This window comes from Lygodium microphyllum, chromosome 3, assembly GCF_053477565.2.
Source record: "Lygodium microphyllum isolate KBCC chromosome 3, Lygodium_microphyllum_v1.1.10, whole genome shotgun sequence".
Lineage (NCBI taxonomy): Eukaryota > Viridiplantae > Streptophyta > Polypodiopsida > Schizaeales > Lygodiaceae > Lygodium > Lygodium microphyllum.
In genome coordinates this window covers 57098160-57111810 of record NC_141137.1, presented here as the reverse complement: position 1 = coordinate 57111810, position 13651 = coordinate 57098160, and the positions used below count along the sequence as shown (strand labels likewise).

Here is a 13651-nt window from a genome sequence, read left to right as displayed (position 1 = left end):
GGCATATTGGAGAGGTATCTCGTGCCATGCTCAATGAAAAAAACCTGCCAAATTTTTATTGGGCTGAAGCAGTTGCTACAGCAGTCTATATAATAAACAGGACTCCCACTGCAGCAATACATGGGATGACTCCAGAGGAGAGGTATACTGGTAGGAAACCAGATATTTCTCATTTGAAAATTTTTGGTTGCATTGCCTATGTACATGTGCCAGATGAGCTGAGATCCAAGTTGGATCCAAAAGCTGAGAAGTGCATCTTTATTGGTTACTCTCTACAGCAAAAAGACTATAGATGCTATAACCCTTCTACTCGTAAGTTTACAGTGAGCAAAGATGTTGTTTTTGATGAGATGAGTAGCTGGTATAAACCTGTAAATGTGATTGATGATGTAGATGCACAAAATGGTAATGCTGCATAGAATTCACAATAGCAGTCACAAAATATTAGTGGACCTAGAGCGTCCTCTAGCAGTGGTTCACATTCTTCGCCCCATGGACAGGTAGATTGAGATCAGGAGAATCTTCTCAAAGCAATGCAGATAGTGGTATGCAGGTATCACGAAAAGGAAAGGAGAAGGTTGATCAGCCCATGTTTGATATGAATGCAGGTCACTCTTATGTGGATGGTGAATCCAGTGGCTCAGAACAGAGCATTGATGATGAGTTGGGTATTCTTTCTATTGTTACACCTAGAGTAAGGAAGACCAGGGATATTTTGAGAGCACCTGGGAGTGAACCTACTTTGCGCGGGTCTACCAGAGCTAGGTATCCTGTGGATAGGCTGAAATATGATGGATTTACAGCCATTCACTATGCATATATGGTTAAAGTGATATAGGAACCAGAACCCACTTCTTTTGAGGAAGCCATGGGAAAAGAAAAATGGGAGAAAGCCATGGATGAAGAAATGGATGCCTTGGAAGCAAATGCTACATGGGAATTGGTACCTTTGCCTAAAGGTAAGAATGCAATTGGTTGTAAGTGGGTTTATAAGGTGAAGCACAATGCAGATGGTTCTGTGAACAGATACAAGGCAAGATTAGTAGTCAAGGGGTATGCACAAACATATGGCATTGACTATGAAGAAACATTCAGTCCAATTGCACGGATGGCAACCATAAGAGCAGTCATTGCTATGGCTGCATCAAAGGGATGGTCTTTACATCACATGGATGTAAAGAATGCCTTCTTGCATGGTGATTTACAAGAAGAGGTCTATATGGAGCAGCCACCAGGTTATGTGCATGCTGTTCATCCTGAGTTTGTTTGTAGGTTGAAGAAAGCATTGTATGGCTTGAAGCAAGCACCTAGAGCATGGTCTGACAAGATAGGACAATATCTTGTAACTATTGGCTTTTAGATTTCCAAGGCAGATTTCTCACTTTATGTGAGAAAAACAGAGAAAGGTATTATGTTACTTGTCATTTTTGTTGATGATTTGATTATGACAGGTGACAGTGATGAAGATATCCTTCATGTGAAAATGCTATTGAAGCAGAAGTTTGAGATGAAGGATTTGGGAGAGCTGTGTTATTTCTTGGGTATTGAGGTGATCAAATCACCAAGTGGGATACAGCTCTTGCAGAGGCAGTATGGATTGGACATGCTGTCCAAATATGGGATGATAGGTTGTAAGCCTATTTGAGTTTCTTTGGAGCAGAATGTGAAGTTGAGCGTAGATGCAGGTGAGCTTCTGGAAGACCCTACTATGTACAGACGCATAGTAGGAAGCTTGATTTATATGACTATTACTAGGCTAGATTTGAGCTATGTTGTTGGATTGGTAAGTCAGTTTATGCAGGCTCCAAGGAAACTGCATTTGGATGCGGCTAGATGGATAGTCGGGTATGTGAAATCCACATTGCAGTATGGACTATTTTATAAGATTGGGGTTCAGATACAGTTGCATGGATACACTGATGCTGATTGGGCTGGTAGTATTTCTGATAGACGATCTACCAGTGGATATGTGTTCTCTTTTGGGAGTGCTGAAGTCACTTGGAGCAGCAAGAAACAGCCTATAGTTGCCTTGTCGAGCACAGAGGCTGAGTACAGGGGTGCAGCAATGGCTGCATGTGAGGTAGCTTGGTTGCATAAGCTGCTTTATGATATGCATCAGTCTACAGATGGGCCAGTTGTCATTTATTGTGACAACATGAGCAGTATACACTTGGCAAATAACCTAGTCTATCATGCTAGAACAAAGCACATTGAGGTGCATTATCACTATGTGCGGGAGAGGGTTTTACTAGGTCTTATTGATCTAGTTTATGTCAGCACAGAGGATCAGGTAGCTGACATATTCACGAAGGCATTGGGCGCAGAGAAACTGCGCAAGTTCAGAGACCTGCTTGGTGTGTAAGAATTGGGATTGAGCTCGAGAGGGAGTGTTGAGATATCGAGCTCCACTCGTGATATGCCAGGGTGACCGTTGTGCATTTATGTCACCGATGTGTCAGTTGCAGATGCGGTTGGTACACCGTCCATGAAAAATAGCTACATGATAGCTATCCTTATCTACTCTAGTTCGTGGCTCAGTTAGTATGCCACCTTAGTTAGTTGAGTTTGGTTTGAGACCCATATATAGGGTTCTTCTATTTTCTTTGTATGAGAGTTCTTTTGGCTTACACAACTAAGAAGAGAAAAATTGTTTTCAGCCTCCACCCTTGTGTGTATTCCCCCATTGTGCAAGCAAGAAAGCTACAAGTGAGACTCCTTCCTTCTAACCCACAATCTTGATAGTTCCAAACCAAGGGGAAAGGTGAAGGGTGAAACGGGGTAAAAAGCACAAGAAGGGGGTAATAAGTTAAACATAGGGGTTAAGGTGGATAAGAATTTTCAAGCCTTAGTTCTTTGGGGGTTTCCGGAAGGGGCTTAAGGGAGAAAGGCCTTAAGGCTTCTAAAGCACGAGGGGGGGAGGGGGGGGGGAGGGGGGTGTTAGTGGTTTTTGAGGCCAAGGGGAGTGGGGGCTAAGGTGGCTTAAACACGTGGTGGAGGTTTAGTGGCTCCATGGGAACTATAATGGATGGATGGGTCACAAATGAGGGTAAGAGAAAAAGGTTTTAGACCTTAATATGGCAAAGTATCAAAGGGGTAGGTAGGACCACATAGGCTTAACATGGAGATTGGTTGTGGAGCCCACACCATAAAGAGGGACTTAGTATCCTAGTTTGAAAGGTACTTAAGGGAAAATTAAGGTTTAAAAACCTTAATTTCAATCTTATAAGCCAAAAAGCTTTTATATCACAAAAATAGCTATTCTCTAGGCATTGTCTAGGCATAGGCTACATATACAACTAGCCTAGTGTAGCCTAGTCTAGGCTAGGCATGTTAAGAGGTCTACGTCACGCTAACATATCGTTGGCATATGCTTGCCTAGGTTTAGTGCAATTCTAGTCAACGCTGAGCGTAGCTTCTTGGGTAAGTTACTCATGAATATATATGTGCATCATGTGGGTTGAAAATAAGGTATTTTTAAGGTACATTTTTTATACATTTTTTACATACAGAAGGGTGCTATATAAAGGGGTTATTTATAGATTGAATAGAAAAGGGTTATGTTTTAATCACGAAAAATTCACAAATAAGAATATTTATAAATAGGCCTTGAACACACGTGATGTAGAGGGTATACATAATAGTAACTTCCCCAAGCCTAGCTTGTAGTTACTCTAGTATGCATAGTCAATACCTAGCCTAAATTATACTTATTATATACCTAGCCTATAGGAGGCTAGGATATGTATAGGTTATGCTAAGCATAGCCTCTAGGCTAGGCATTGGTATGAAATAGGGTAAGTATAGACTTATGCTATATATAGGTTTTACAAACCTACTTACGACTCAACTCAAGCTCAAAATAAATGTTCACCTTTTTGGTGCTAACCGAGGTTATGTTACCTACAAAGTATTGGGAGTATTGTGCAAACTCATAGTTGATTACACATATATATACATTCGTCCTTTATATATAGATGGAGGTTGATTTTCTATGTTGTGGTGGGAGAGAGACCTTTGGGTGTAGTCCTTTTGTGTGTTGTTGGCAAGCTTATCCAAATGATAGTAGAGGTTGACAAACTATTGCTTGCAACTAGCAAATTTGTCTCTTAAAAAAAAATAAAAACAAAAGTTCTATGTTAGTGTGTGTATCCGTGTCTAAATTACAAGGCAGATGTGCTTTTAGACACGAATCACTTAACGTACATATTGCCACGTGCATAAATGTGCGCATAAGTTTTTATGTAGATCAAAAAACACATTTATACATGTGCCTTGATCTTTAATTAATGAGCCTCGCTTGCTTGTATTGGGAATCTCAAAACCAACTTTTATTATTCTCATAGTGTTGTAGGTATCATTTTCCATGATATAAGCTTCAAATACCCAAACAAGCTAATGGATAATTCAATACACAAATCTTCATAACAAAAAAATTAACAAGTGATTAAATACAAAAATGCTTGATATTAACAAATCATAAAATATGAAAATGTTTGGTGTGGTCTATTGACATTGATTATCATTTCTAGTTTAGAATATGCAAACTATAGCATCGTCATAGAATCGATTTGCAAGACATGTCTACTATTAAGTATGTTTTGTATAAGACAAGAATACATTATTGGAATTCAAACATTTTGAATTAATTATACAAAAGAGGGAGGAGTAGCAAGAGGAACAAGCTCGCATTGCAAGTAGATAGCCATACCATCTCAAGCCCACGCAATCATGCCCCTTCTAAAGTTTCACATGGCCCTATAAGTGTGAAGGGTGTTAGCCTTTGTCACTTATAGGGTGTTAGCCCTTGTTAATAGCCCTCTTAGCCTTCTTATTCTCTAGGTTTCAGGTTCTCATGCTGAGGTATATCTGCATATAAAAGTCTTGTAAATTCTCTTAGCATGTGCAAGGGTCGCATTTGCAGCTGGTTCCACACTTGCAGGTGCTTTGGCTGCTGGTCTTCTCGTTCTGCTTCGGCTCGCAAGAGCAGGGCTCCGCACACTGGCATGAGTCTCCGCACTTAATGCATGCATTGGCTGCTACTGTACTCGCTTCCGTCCTATCATCAGAAATGAATTTTGCTTCTTCAGGTACTTACAGCTATGCGATATAAAAATTACTTCATTATAACAGATGTTTCAAACACAGTGAAATTATTCTGAAATTAGATCGGTTTATCGTTGTTTTCCGTATGGAAAATCTACTCTCAACAATCAGGGCCGGTTATCTACTCTTAACAAACTGGAGTCCCAGAGAGCGCCACGCTAATTAATCTTTGGAATCGTTGTAGACCATGCATGATACTATGATGAAGTAAAAAATGTCTGCGAAAATCGTGCAGGTCCACTTAATAATTCCAGACGCTTAATCCACGTATGGAATACATATTGCATACTAGTATCTCGTGCTGTATGTTATATGCGAAATTGACGAGAGACGACTATTACTCACGGAGCATTGAAGGGGGTCTCCTCTGCAACTGTTGTTTTCTTGTCACAGCTGCCGAACGAGCGCAGGCAATATAAATCAGGGAAAGCCCAGATAAGAGAATTAGGATAAGATCAGGAAGGAACATCGGTAGCAGGAGGTGAATAAAGGGATGAGAAAAGCATGTTAATCTTACTTACTTGCAAGGAAGTTGGCAGCCGCAGCTGGCGCAGCTGCACCCGCTTTCAAGAGAGGCCATTGGCACTAGAGTTTGGTGCTTTTATAGTACGTCGAAGCAGGGATACCGTCGAGGGATAATTAGCCGACTAGATTAACAGAGATGGATACAATTATCTGCATGTGCAATGGTTCAGTCTCTAATCAGAGCAAGAGAACGAGTTAGGCTACGATCTGCAATTCTTATAAGCCGAGAGAGAGAGAGAGATGATCTAGAACTTCTTGGAGATTTCCAGCCCACATCAACAGTCTTGCTGTGGGTGCCTACATGAATTAGAGGAAGGGAAAGGCGAAGGATAAGACTTTCGTGCGGTACCTGCAGATCAAGCACGTTGGGTTAAATCTGAAGCAACTCGTGCCTCTTCCCACCTTTTCTTTGTTGGACCACTTTCACACTCCCACATAGGTCGGCGCCACGTCACACCCAGTACTATGGCCACACTCTTGTGTCTTGCGATCCTTGGAAATATTTTGAAGTTTAAATATTTCTCAGCAGCAGCCTCTCTCACTCAGATTGGTTTCACAGTCGTCCGGATTCATGCACTGACAATATTACTCCCATTGGATACCAGACTCTATGCCTCAATCTTTGGAGATACTTTGAAGTTCAAAGATCTCCTATTGATTTCACATTTATCCGGATAGGTTTCATTCTCTAAATGCTATTGAGAAAACGTATCATGATTTTCCATGGATTGCAAAGTTCTGACTTTGATTAAAGGGTGAAGAAGCACCTTCACATCTTTGTTGAAGGAATCCGTGAAGGGCCACCTTTACATACGTTGTAGGATAATTGGTGTGTTCAAACGTCATACCCTTACATTTGCTATGAGTTAGTTGGCATGTTGGAAAGGTATGTCAATGTAAAATAAAAGAGGTCAAATGTTCAATCCTTGCAACATGCCAGAAATATCACTTCATGATTGCAACATGCCAAAAATAAAAGAGGTCAAATGTTCAATCCTTGCAACATGCCAGAAATATCACTTCATGATTGCAACTTCATTGACAGGGTTGCCATTATGGTTGTTTTGGAAAGGCCCTTAATGCATTCAGTCATGGATTTTCCCATTTTCCAAGTGCAAGGCACACTTCAATTGAGAATGGTCCATTGCCTTCTTTCTTGGGGTTTTTAAACTTCTTCTTAAGTTCAATGTATCTTACAAATGGTAATATTTTGGACTTTAAAACTCACAAAGTAGCCCCTATAAACCCTAAACTAGACATTCAATAGGGAAAGTTCATATACAGCCAAGATCTCTAAGAGCCTAATGGAAGATATTCTAATGCGAAGGATAATTAAGAAGAACTTTTATGATTTATGGTGGCTGGAAGCCATGTGTGACTTAGTGAATAGAGCATGCAAGATCCTATAGAAAGTCCCTAGAGAAAGCTTACATTTGCAAAGGCTAAAGTAACCATGACTAATTATGGGAATGCTCTCACTAGGGTAATTAACACAATCCTAGGAATTCTTGACAATGCTCCATCTACAATGGGGTTCTGACCCAATCTATTGCTCTTTACCCACCTACAAGGAGGCTTACATCAAGAAGTATAGAATATGATTCTTCACAAAAGGAAGGAGAAGGGGAGCAGAGTAGTACCATAAAAGACAAAAAGGAGAAGGGGAGCATAGTAGTAGCATAAAAGACAAGCTCATTTGCAGATGATACTGATTCCAAAGGAAGGGAAAAGAGTAAGAAGGAGGCTCAAAAAAAGATGACAAAGGGCATGATGAATCAAAGGAGAGCTACAATCTATACAACAATAAATGAATCAAAGGAAGATTTAAAGCAAATTTGGACTATACTCATCAAGGAGAAGGAATATTACATAACAACCATCTATTGATTTGATGAAGAAGATGTCCCGAAAGAGATGCATTGCAAAAGGTAGAATAATAGTTAGCTTGCAAGATAAGGAAAGAATAATGTTATAGAGGAACAACTATTGGCTATAGAGAGATATTAAACAACTAATAGTAGTACTTCAAAGCATGCAAGTGAAAGTAGTTGAACAAGATTTGAACCAAACAAGGGAAAGTACACTCAAGGTATCACAATCATATCTTAAGGGAAATGATAATGGCCTATTAAGTCATCTCTTAAGATGATAGGCAAAAGAAGTCTAATGTCTATAATCTAAATGGATTTGTACTTGATTGTATCTAAAAAATCTATCAAGAAAGGTTATAGGACTCCTTGTATGCCACTTTTTTTATCATGTAATCCATGAAAAGTATGTTGGGGGTAAAGGCGCCTCCGCCGTGCCGCCCCGTGTATTACTACACTGACAGTACCCGCCACTGCACACTGCAGGTGGCGGGCGCCCGTCAAATCACTTTATTCTTTATTCTTTTAATGACAGTTTGAATAAAGGAAGGCCCGGTCACACATTGTGACTGTTGGAGTTCCCATTTCTTGTCTCTCTCTTTTCTTGCTCTTGCTCTCCCGCCATAGCTCGTGTGCAAGCTTCGATCCTTCTCACCTTTCAACTGGTATCAGAGCTTGGCATTCTCTTGCTCGAGCTTGACTCGGTGCTTCCCGACCTTCGCATCGACTCGCTTCACGCATTGGATCTCCATCTCCGCAGCCATATCCGATCTCCCCGAGCTCCCGTCACTCCTCGGCTTCCCGAGCACCTTCCCAGCCTATTGAGGCACCTTCAAGGCATTGATACTGAGGTATTTGATCATTCTTTCAGGGTTTTATTTCAATCTACAGGTTGCAAACAGCAAGGGTAGCCATGGCTTCAAACCATTGAAGCTTATTCCCCTCATATTGTGCCTTACACCTATCAAGGCTCAAAGAGGCTTGTCATAGGCCTTTGATAGGCCCTTCTTGAGTCCCCCCATTACCCCCTTTTCAGCCCATGTGGAGCAGCAGCAAGTTCAGCACCAACAAGGCAGATTGCATCATTTTTTTCCAGGCAGTGAGCACTCATCTACTTCAGCTCCACACTTGGCCATTGCTTCTTGCTCTCTACCTTGATCAAGAGGGCTATAGACTTCATGTTTGATGTCATTCAAGCTTTGAGCATTGATCTTGATCATTCGGGGCTGATTTCTTCAGATTTGGGACTGTCATAAACTGTCATAACAGGCTGAAAATAGGGCAGCACCATTGGCATTAGCATTTGTTGCTTATACTCCATTCCGATTGTGCTATTTGATGCTCGTATGCGGTCTACATGATGCCTAGTGCCTTGGGAATGTATGCACATGATTATGCCATGATTTTGGCTTGAAATATTGGCTGATTTGGGACTGTTATTTACTGTTATACAGTGCTGGAAACAGGGCAACCACACTTGGCATTGGCATTTGATGCTTATACTCTACTCCGGTTACCTTATTTGATGCCCGTATGCGGTCTACTTCCTACCCAGATGTATTGGGGATGTATGCATTTGGTTTGACCATGATTTTGGCTTGAACTCGGGGCTGAAATCTACTGTTTAGAACAGTAAATACATGCTGGAATAACAGTGGGCTGAAGGTACTCTACATGCTTTGGCACTTACCTACCGATACCGGATGTATGCTTTGAGCTTTGGCATGATGTCTCTGACATTTGGGGACGACTTGGAGCATATGTATGAGATTATGGGATGCTTTTGAGCTTCGCATTAGCTCCATCTTCACTGGCATTTAGACCGACTTGGCATGCTCGTGGACCGCCTATGGCTCATGTCTCTGCTTGACAGTTAGGCTTTTGCATTACATGCTTTGGTTCGTGACATATGCTATTTGGTTCGTGTATGCCATACCGACATTTGGAGCTTGGATTTGGATGTATTTGAGCATTCCCGGCTTACTTGATCACTGATCTTGGTTGCTATTTGGATGTCATTGAGTTGACCGAGAGCTTATTTGGGCTTATGTATTGCTTCATGGTTAATACAACCGGTGCTTCATGTATGTCATGCTCTCTTGGATGCGCTTGATGCATTGATAGGGTCACTTATCACTGGTGCTTTCTCTTGGGTTGTTTGAGCTTCTAAGCTCACTTTGTATGCCTTTTGTGCCAGTGGGAGCATTTTACATGCTTGCTTGACCTTTGACAGTTGCATGCTATTGGAGCACTTACATGTATTTGGAGCAGTTTATGTCTTGAGCAGCTACATACGCATTGAGACTTTGGGATCATACTCCGATCTTTATGGATATGCATTGATGTACTCTTGGTTCACAGGATGCTTATGAGCTGAGTCTCATATTTGGATCTTTCTCTTTGAGCAGATACCTATTTGTGTCAGGTTTTGGCAGTTACAGGAACACTTTGCCTAGAGTGTCTGGGGGAGTGCCTTTCACTGGAAGATGTTATTTTGACATGCTTCGGTGTTGAGCTCATGTTCTTTTCACTGTCATTGGCCTTGCTTATGTCCGTTTCATGCCGGCTTTGGACCTAGCATTGTTTGCTTGACATTGGATCCTATTTTGGGACAGTTTGCTCTCTAGACTGCATACCTGGAATTTATTACAGCAAGCAGTTATTGGTGGACTGAGGTGTACTTTTCATGCTGAAATATCCTGATTTGGTGTACCGCACCTAGTACTAAGTGGACAGCAACTTTTGGCACACTTTGCTTGCCCTTTGGACCCCGTTTTGGTCATTTTTGGGCAGTTTCTGCAATAAAACAGCAAGCAGTTTTGGACTGTTTGGGCATTTCCACCCTGCATAATGGCGTCATCTTCGCATGATAGTGCCATCTTTAACATTACAAAGTTGGATGGTACCAACTACTCTTATTGGAAGAGTCAAATTTGGCAGGTCTTGGTGCAGAAATCTCAAATTAAGCCACTTCAGTTGAGTGGGGAGCAGCCTGAAACTATGGACAATGACAACTGGCTTGAACTTGATGAGCTATGCAAGTCTACGATTGTATTGTCTCTCACTGAACAGGTACATTATAATGTATTTGAGGAAGCACAGAGTGCATGGGATCTATGGAATAAGATCAAGAATCTTTATGATAAGAAAAGTCCAGTGAGTCAGATGTATTGGTTGAAGCAACTTATGGATCTGCACATGAAGGATAATGCGACTATGTCTGCTCACTTGAGCCAGTTCCATGCTATACTGAAGAACCTGACTTCGCAGGATATCACCTTTGGAGAGGAAGTAACTCCTCTTTTCTTGCTTGGGACTTTGAATGAGTTATGGGATGTTTTCCGTACTGCTCTTTGTGCCTCTAGTGCTACTCTAAAATTGGCAGATGTTCAGAATGCTCTTCTTCAGGAAGAGGTGAATCGCAAAAACTTGGATGCCTCTCGTGGTAGTCATGCTTTGACAGTTAGAGGCAGGAATGACAGGTATGACCGTGGTAATGGCCGAGGCCGTGACTCGTAGAAGGGTTGGTCTAAATCTCGTGGCAAGTCGCGCAATAAGTCGCATGGGCACAATGCAAATGTCACTTGTCATCATTGTGGGAAAAAGGGCCATATTAGACCACAGTGTCATGAGTTGCGCAATGAGAAGCACAAGGATAAGGGGAAAGATAAAGTGCAGGAGAAGTCCTCTGATCGCAGCATAGTACCTACGAAGTCCAGCGTCAAGATTGAGGAAATTAATGTCATGCAGACTGAGGAGTCCGATGGTAGTGATGAGTTTATACTTGCAGCTAGTTCTTCTGATGCTTCACACTTGACTGAGACACCTAGTATGTATGCACAGTGCTGGTTATTGGATTCAGGTGCGTCCTTCCATGTGACGCCTTACCGTGAGTGGTTTCACTCTTACCGTACTGTATCTGGATCAGTCAGACTTGGAGATGACAGGTCTCTTGACATTGTGGGCATGGATGATATTCAGTTGCAGTTTTCCACTGGCAGATCATTTTTGCTTAGGGATATACGTCATGTACCTACACTTACGCGCAGTCTTATGTCTGCAGGACAGCTGGATGATGCAGGATTTCATGTATGTTTTGGGGATTCTGCCTGGAAGATTACTCGTGGCAGACTTGTGCTTGCTAGAGGCGCCAAGTCTGGCAGCCTCTATCCTCTTGTTGTATCTGGGTCCTCAGTTGACCATGTTTTGGCAGTGGGTTCTATCCCACATGTATCACTTTGGCATGCTCGTTTAGGGCACATGTCTTTGAAGGGAATGAAAATGTTATCTGGTTTGCAGTATCTTCCGCCTTTGGATTATGCATGTTTTGACTCATGTGATCATTGTCTTTATGGTAAGCAGAATAGGTCTACGCATAAGAAATCGGGTAGGCCACGCATGAGTGAGCCCTTGGCATTGGTGCATTCCGATGTTTGTGGGCCTATGCCTTGCATGTCTATGGGTGGTGCAAAGTACTTTGTTACCTTCATTGATGATTTTTCTAGGAAAGTATGGGCTTATCCCATAAAGCAAAAGTCGGATGTCTTGGCAGTCTTTCAGCGTTGGCTTGCTCTTGTTGAGAACCAGACTGGGTATATGCTGAAATGCCTTAAGACAGATAATGGGGGAGAATATGTCTCGCATGCTTTTGAGCAGTTTTGTGATGACAGGGGTATTAAGCGTCAGTTGACCGCCCCTTACACCCCACCCCAGAATGGTTTGGTTGAGCGCATGAACAGGACTATTCAGGAGCGTGTGCGCTCTATGCTTAGCCATACAGGCCTACCCCAGAGTTTTTGGGCTGAGGCAGTTAGTACGGCAGTGCATGTCATAAACTGATTGCCTTCCAGTGGATTGGATTTCCAAGTTGCAGAGGAAGTTTGGGCTGGTAAGCCACCCTCTTATGCGCATCTCCGTGTCTTTGGATGTGAGGCATTCTGCCATGTGCCCAAGGACAAGAGGAGTAAATTGGATCCAAAGAGCATTAAATGCATATTCCTTGGCTATGGTGAGTCAGGAGAGATGGGCTATCGCCTATGGGATCCGCAGGCGCGGAAAATAGTACACAGCCATGATGCCGTCTTCCATGAAGACAAGATGCACAGGTAGCCTGAGAAGGTGGTTGAGATCCACAGAGTGAACTTTCAGGAGGAGCCTAGAGCTCCAGCACAGCCAGTAGTACAGCCTGCAGCAGTTCCTCCACAGGGCCAGGGTGTTGGACGGGCAGTTAGACAGGCAGTAGAGGCTGCGGTGAGATGGTCTGCTAGAGACAGACGTCCACCTGACAGATTTCAGCCCTCTATGCATTATGTTTTGGTTACAGATGTAGGAGATCCTTTCACTTATGATGAGGCTATGCACAAGGGTGACAGTCACTCCTGGGAGAGGACTATGCAGTCTGAGATAGACTCCTTGCATAAGAATGAGACTTGGGATTTGGTTGCCTTGCCTAAGGGCAAGAAGGCTTTGCCATCCAAGTGGGTGTACAAGCTGAAAAGTACCCCTGGACACCCCAAGCCGGCATACAAGGCTAGATTGGTAGCAAAGGGTTTTAAGCAGGAACATGGTGTGGACTTTGATGAGGTCTTCTCTCCTGTGGTTAAGATGACCACCCTATGCTTAGTCTTGGCTTTGGTTGCACAGCTTGACTTAGATCTATATTATATGGATGTCAAGACGGCTTTTCTACATGGGGACTTGCATGATGAGATCTATATGGATCAACCTAAGGGCTTTGCAGAACCTGGCAAGGAGTACCTAGTGTGTAAGTTGAAGAAGAGCTTGTATGGCTTGAAGTAGGCACCTAGGGAATGGTATCATAAGTTTGATGCCTTTATGCAGTCACAGGGCTATAGCAAGAGTGCTATGGATCCGTGTCTTTACACGAAGAAAGGCCGTGATGGCAGTTTGCTTATCTTGGTACTCTATGTTGATGATATGCTGATAGCAGGGAAAGCTCATGATGAGCTAGATGCTCTTAAATCTCAGCTGAAGAAGAGCTTTGAGATGAAAGATTTGGGATAGGCCTCACATATACTTGGGATGCGCATTAAGCGCGATAGGCATCAGGGGCTTTTGTATCTCTCACAGCGGGAGTACATTCATAAAGTCCTTGAGCGCTTCCCCATGCAGGAGTAAAGCCTATTGGCTGTCCA

At 42.5% G+C, this 13651-nt stretch overlaps 1 protein-coding gene across 1 annotated transcript; it reads right to left on the bottom strand.

Moving 5' to 3' along the window:
* Positions 1-4567: 4567 nt before the first annotated feature.
* LOC148038376 (uncharacterized) lies at positions 4568-5908 on the bottom strand. Its single transcript, XM_087671252.1, has 3 exons — positions 5625-5908; positions 5449-5496; positions 4568-5056 (listed from the first exon to the last, which is right to left on the bottom strand). The coding sequence occupies exons 1-3, from the start codon at positions 5681-5683 to the stop codon at positions 4894-4896; spliced, it is 270 nt and encodes an 89-aa protein (XP_087527378.1). The 5' UTR covers positions 5684-5908; the 3' UTR covers positions 4568-4893.
* Positions 5909-13651: the final 7743 nt, after the last annotated feature.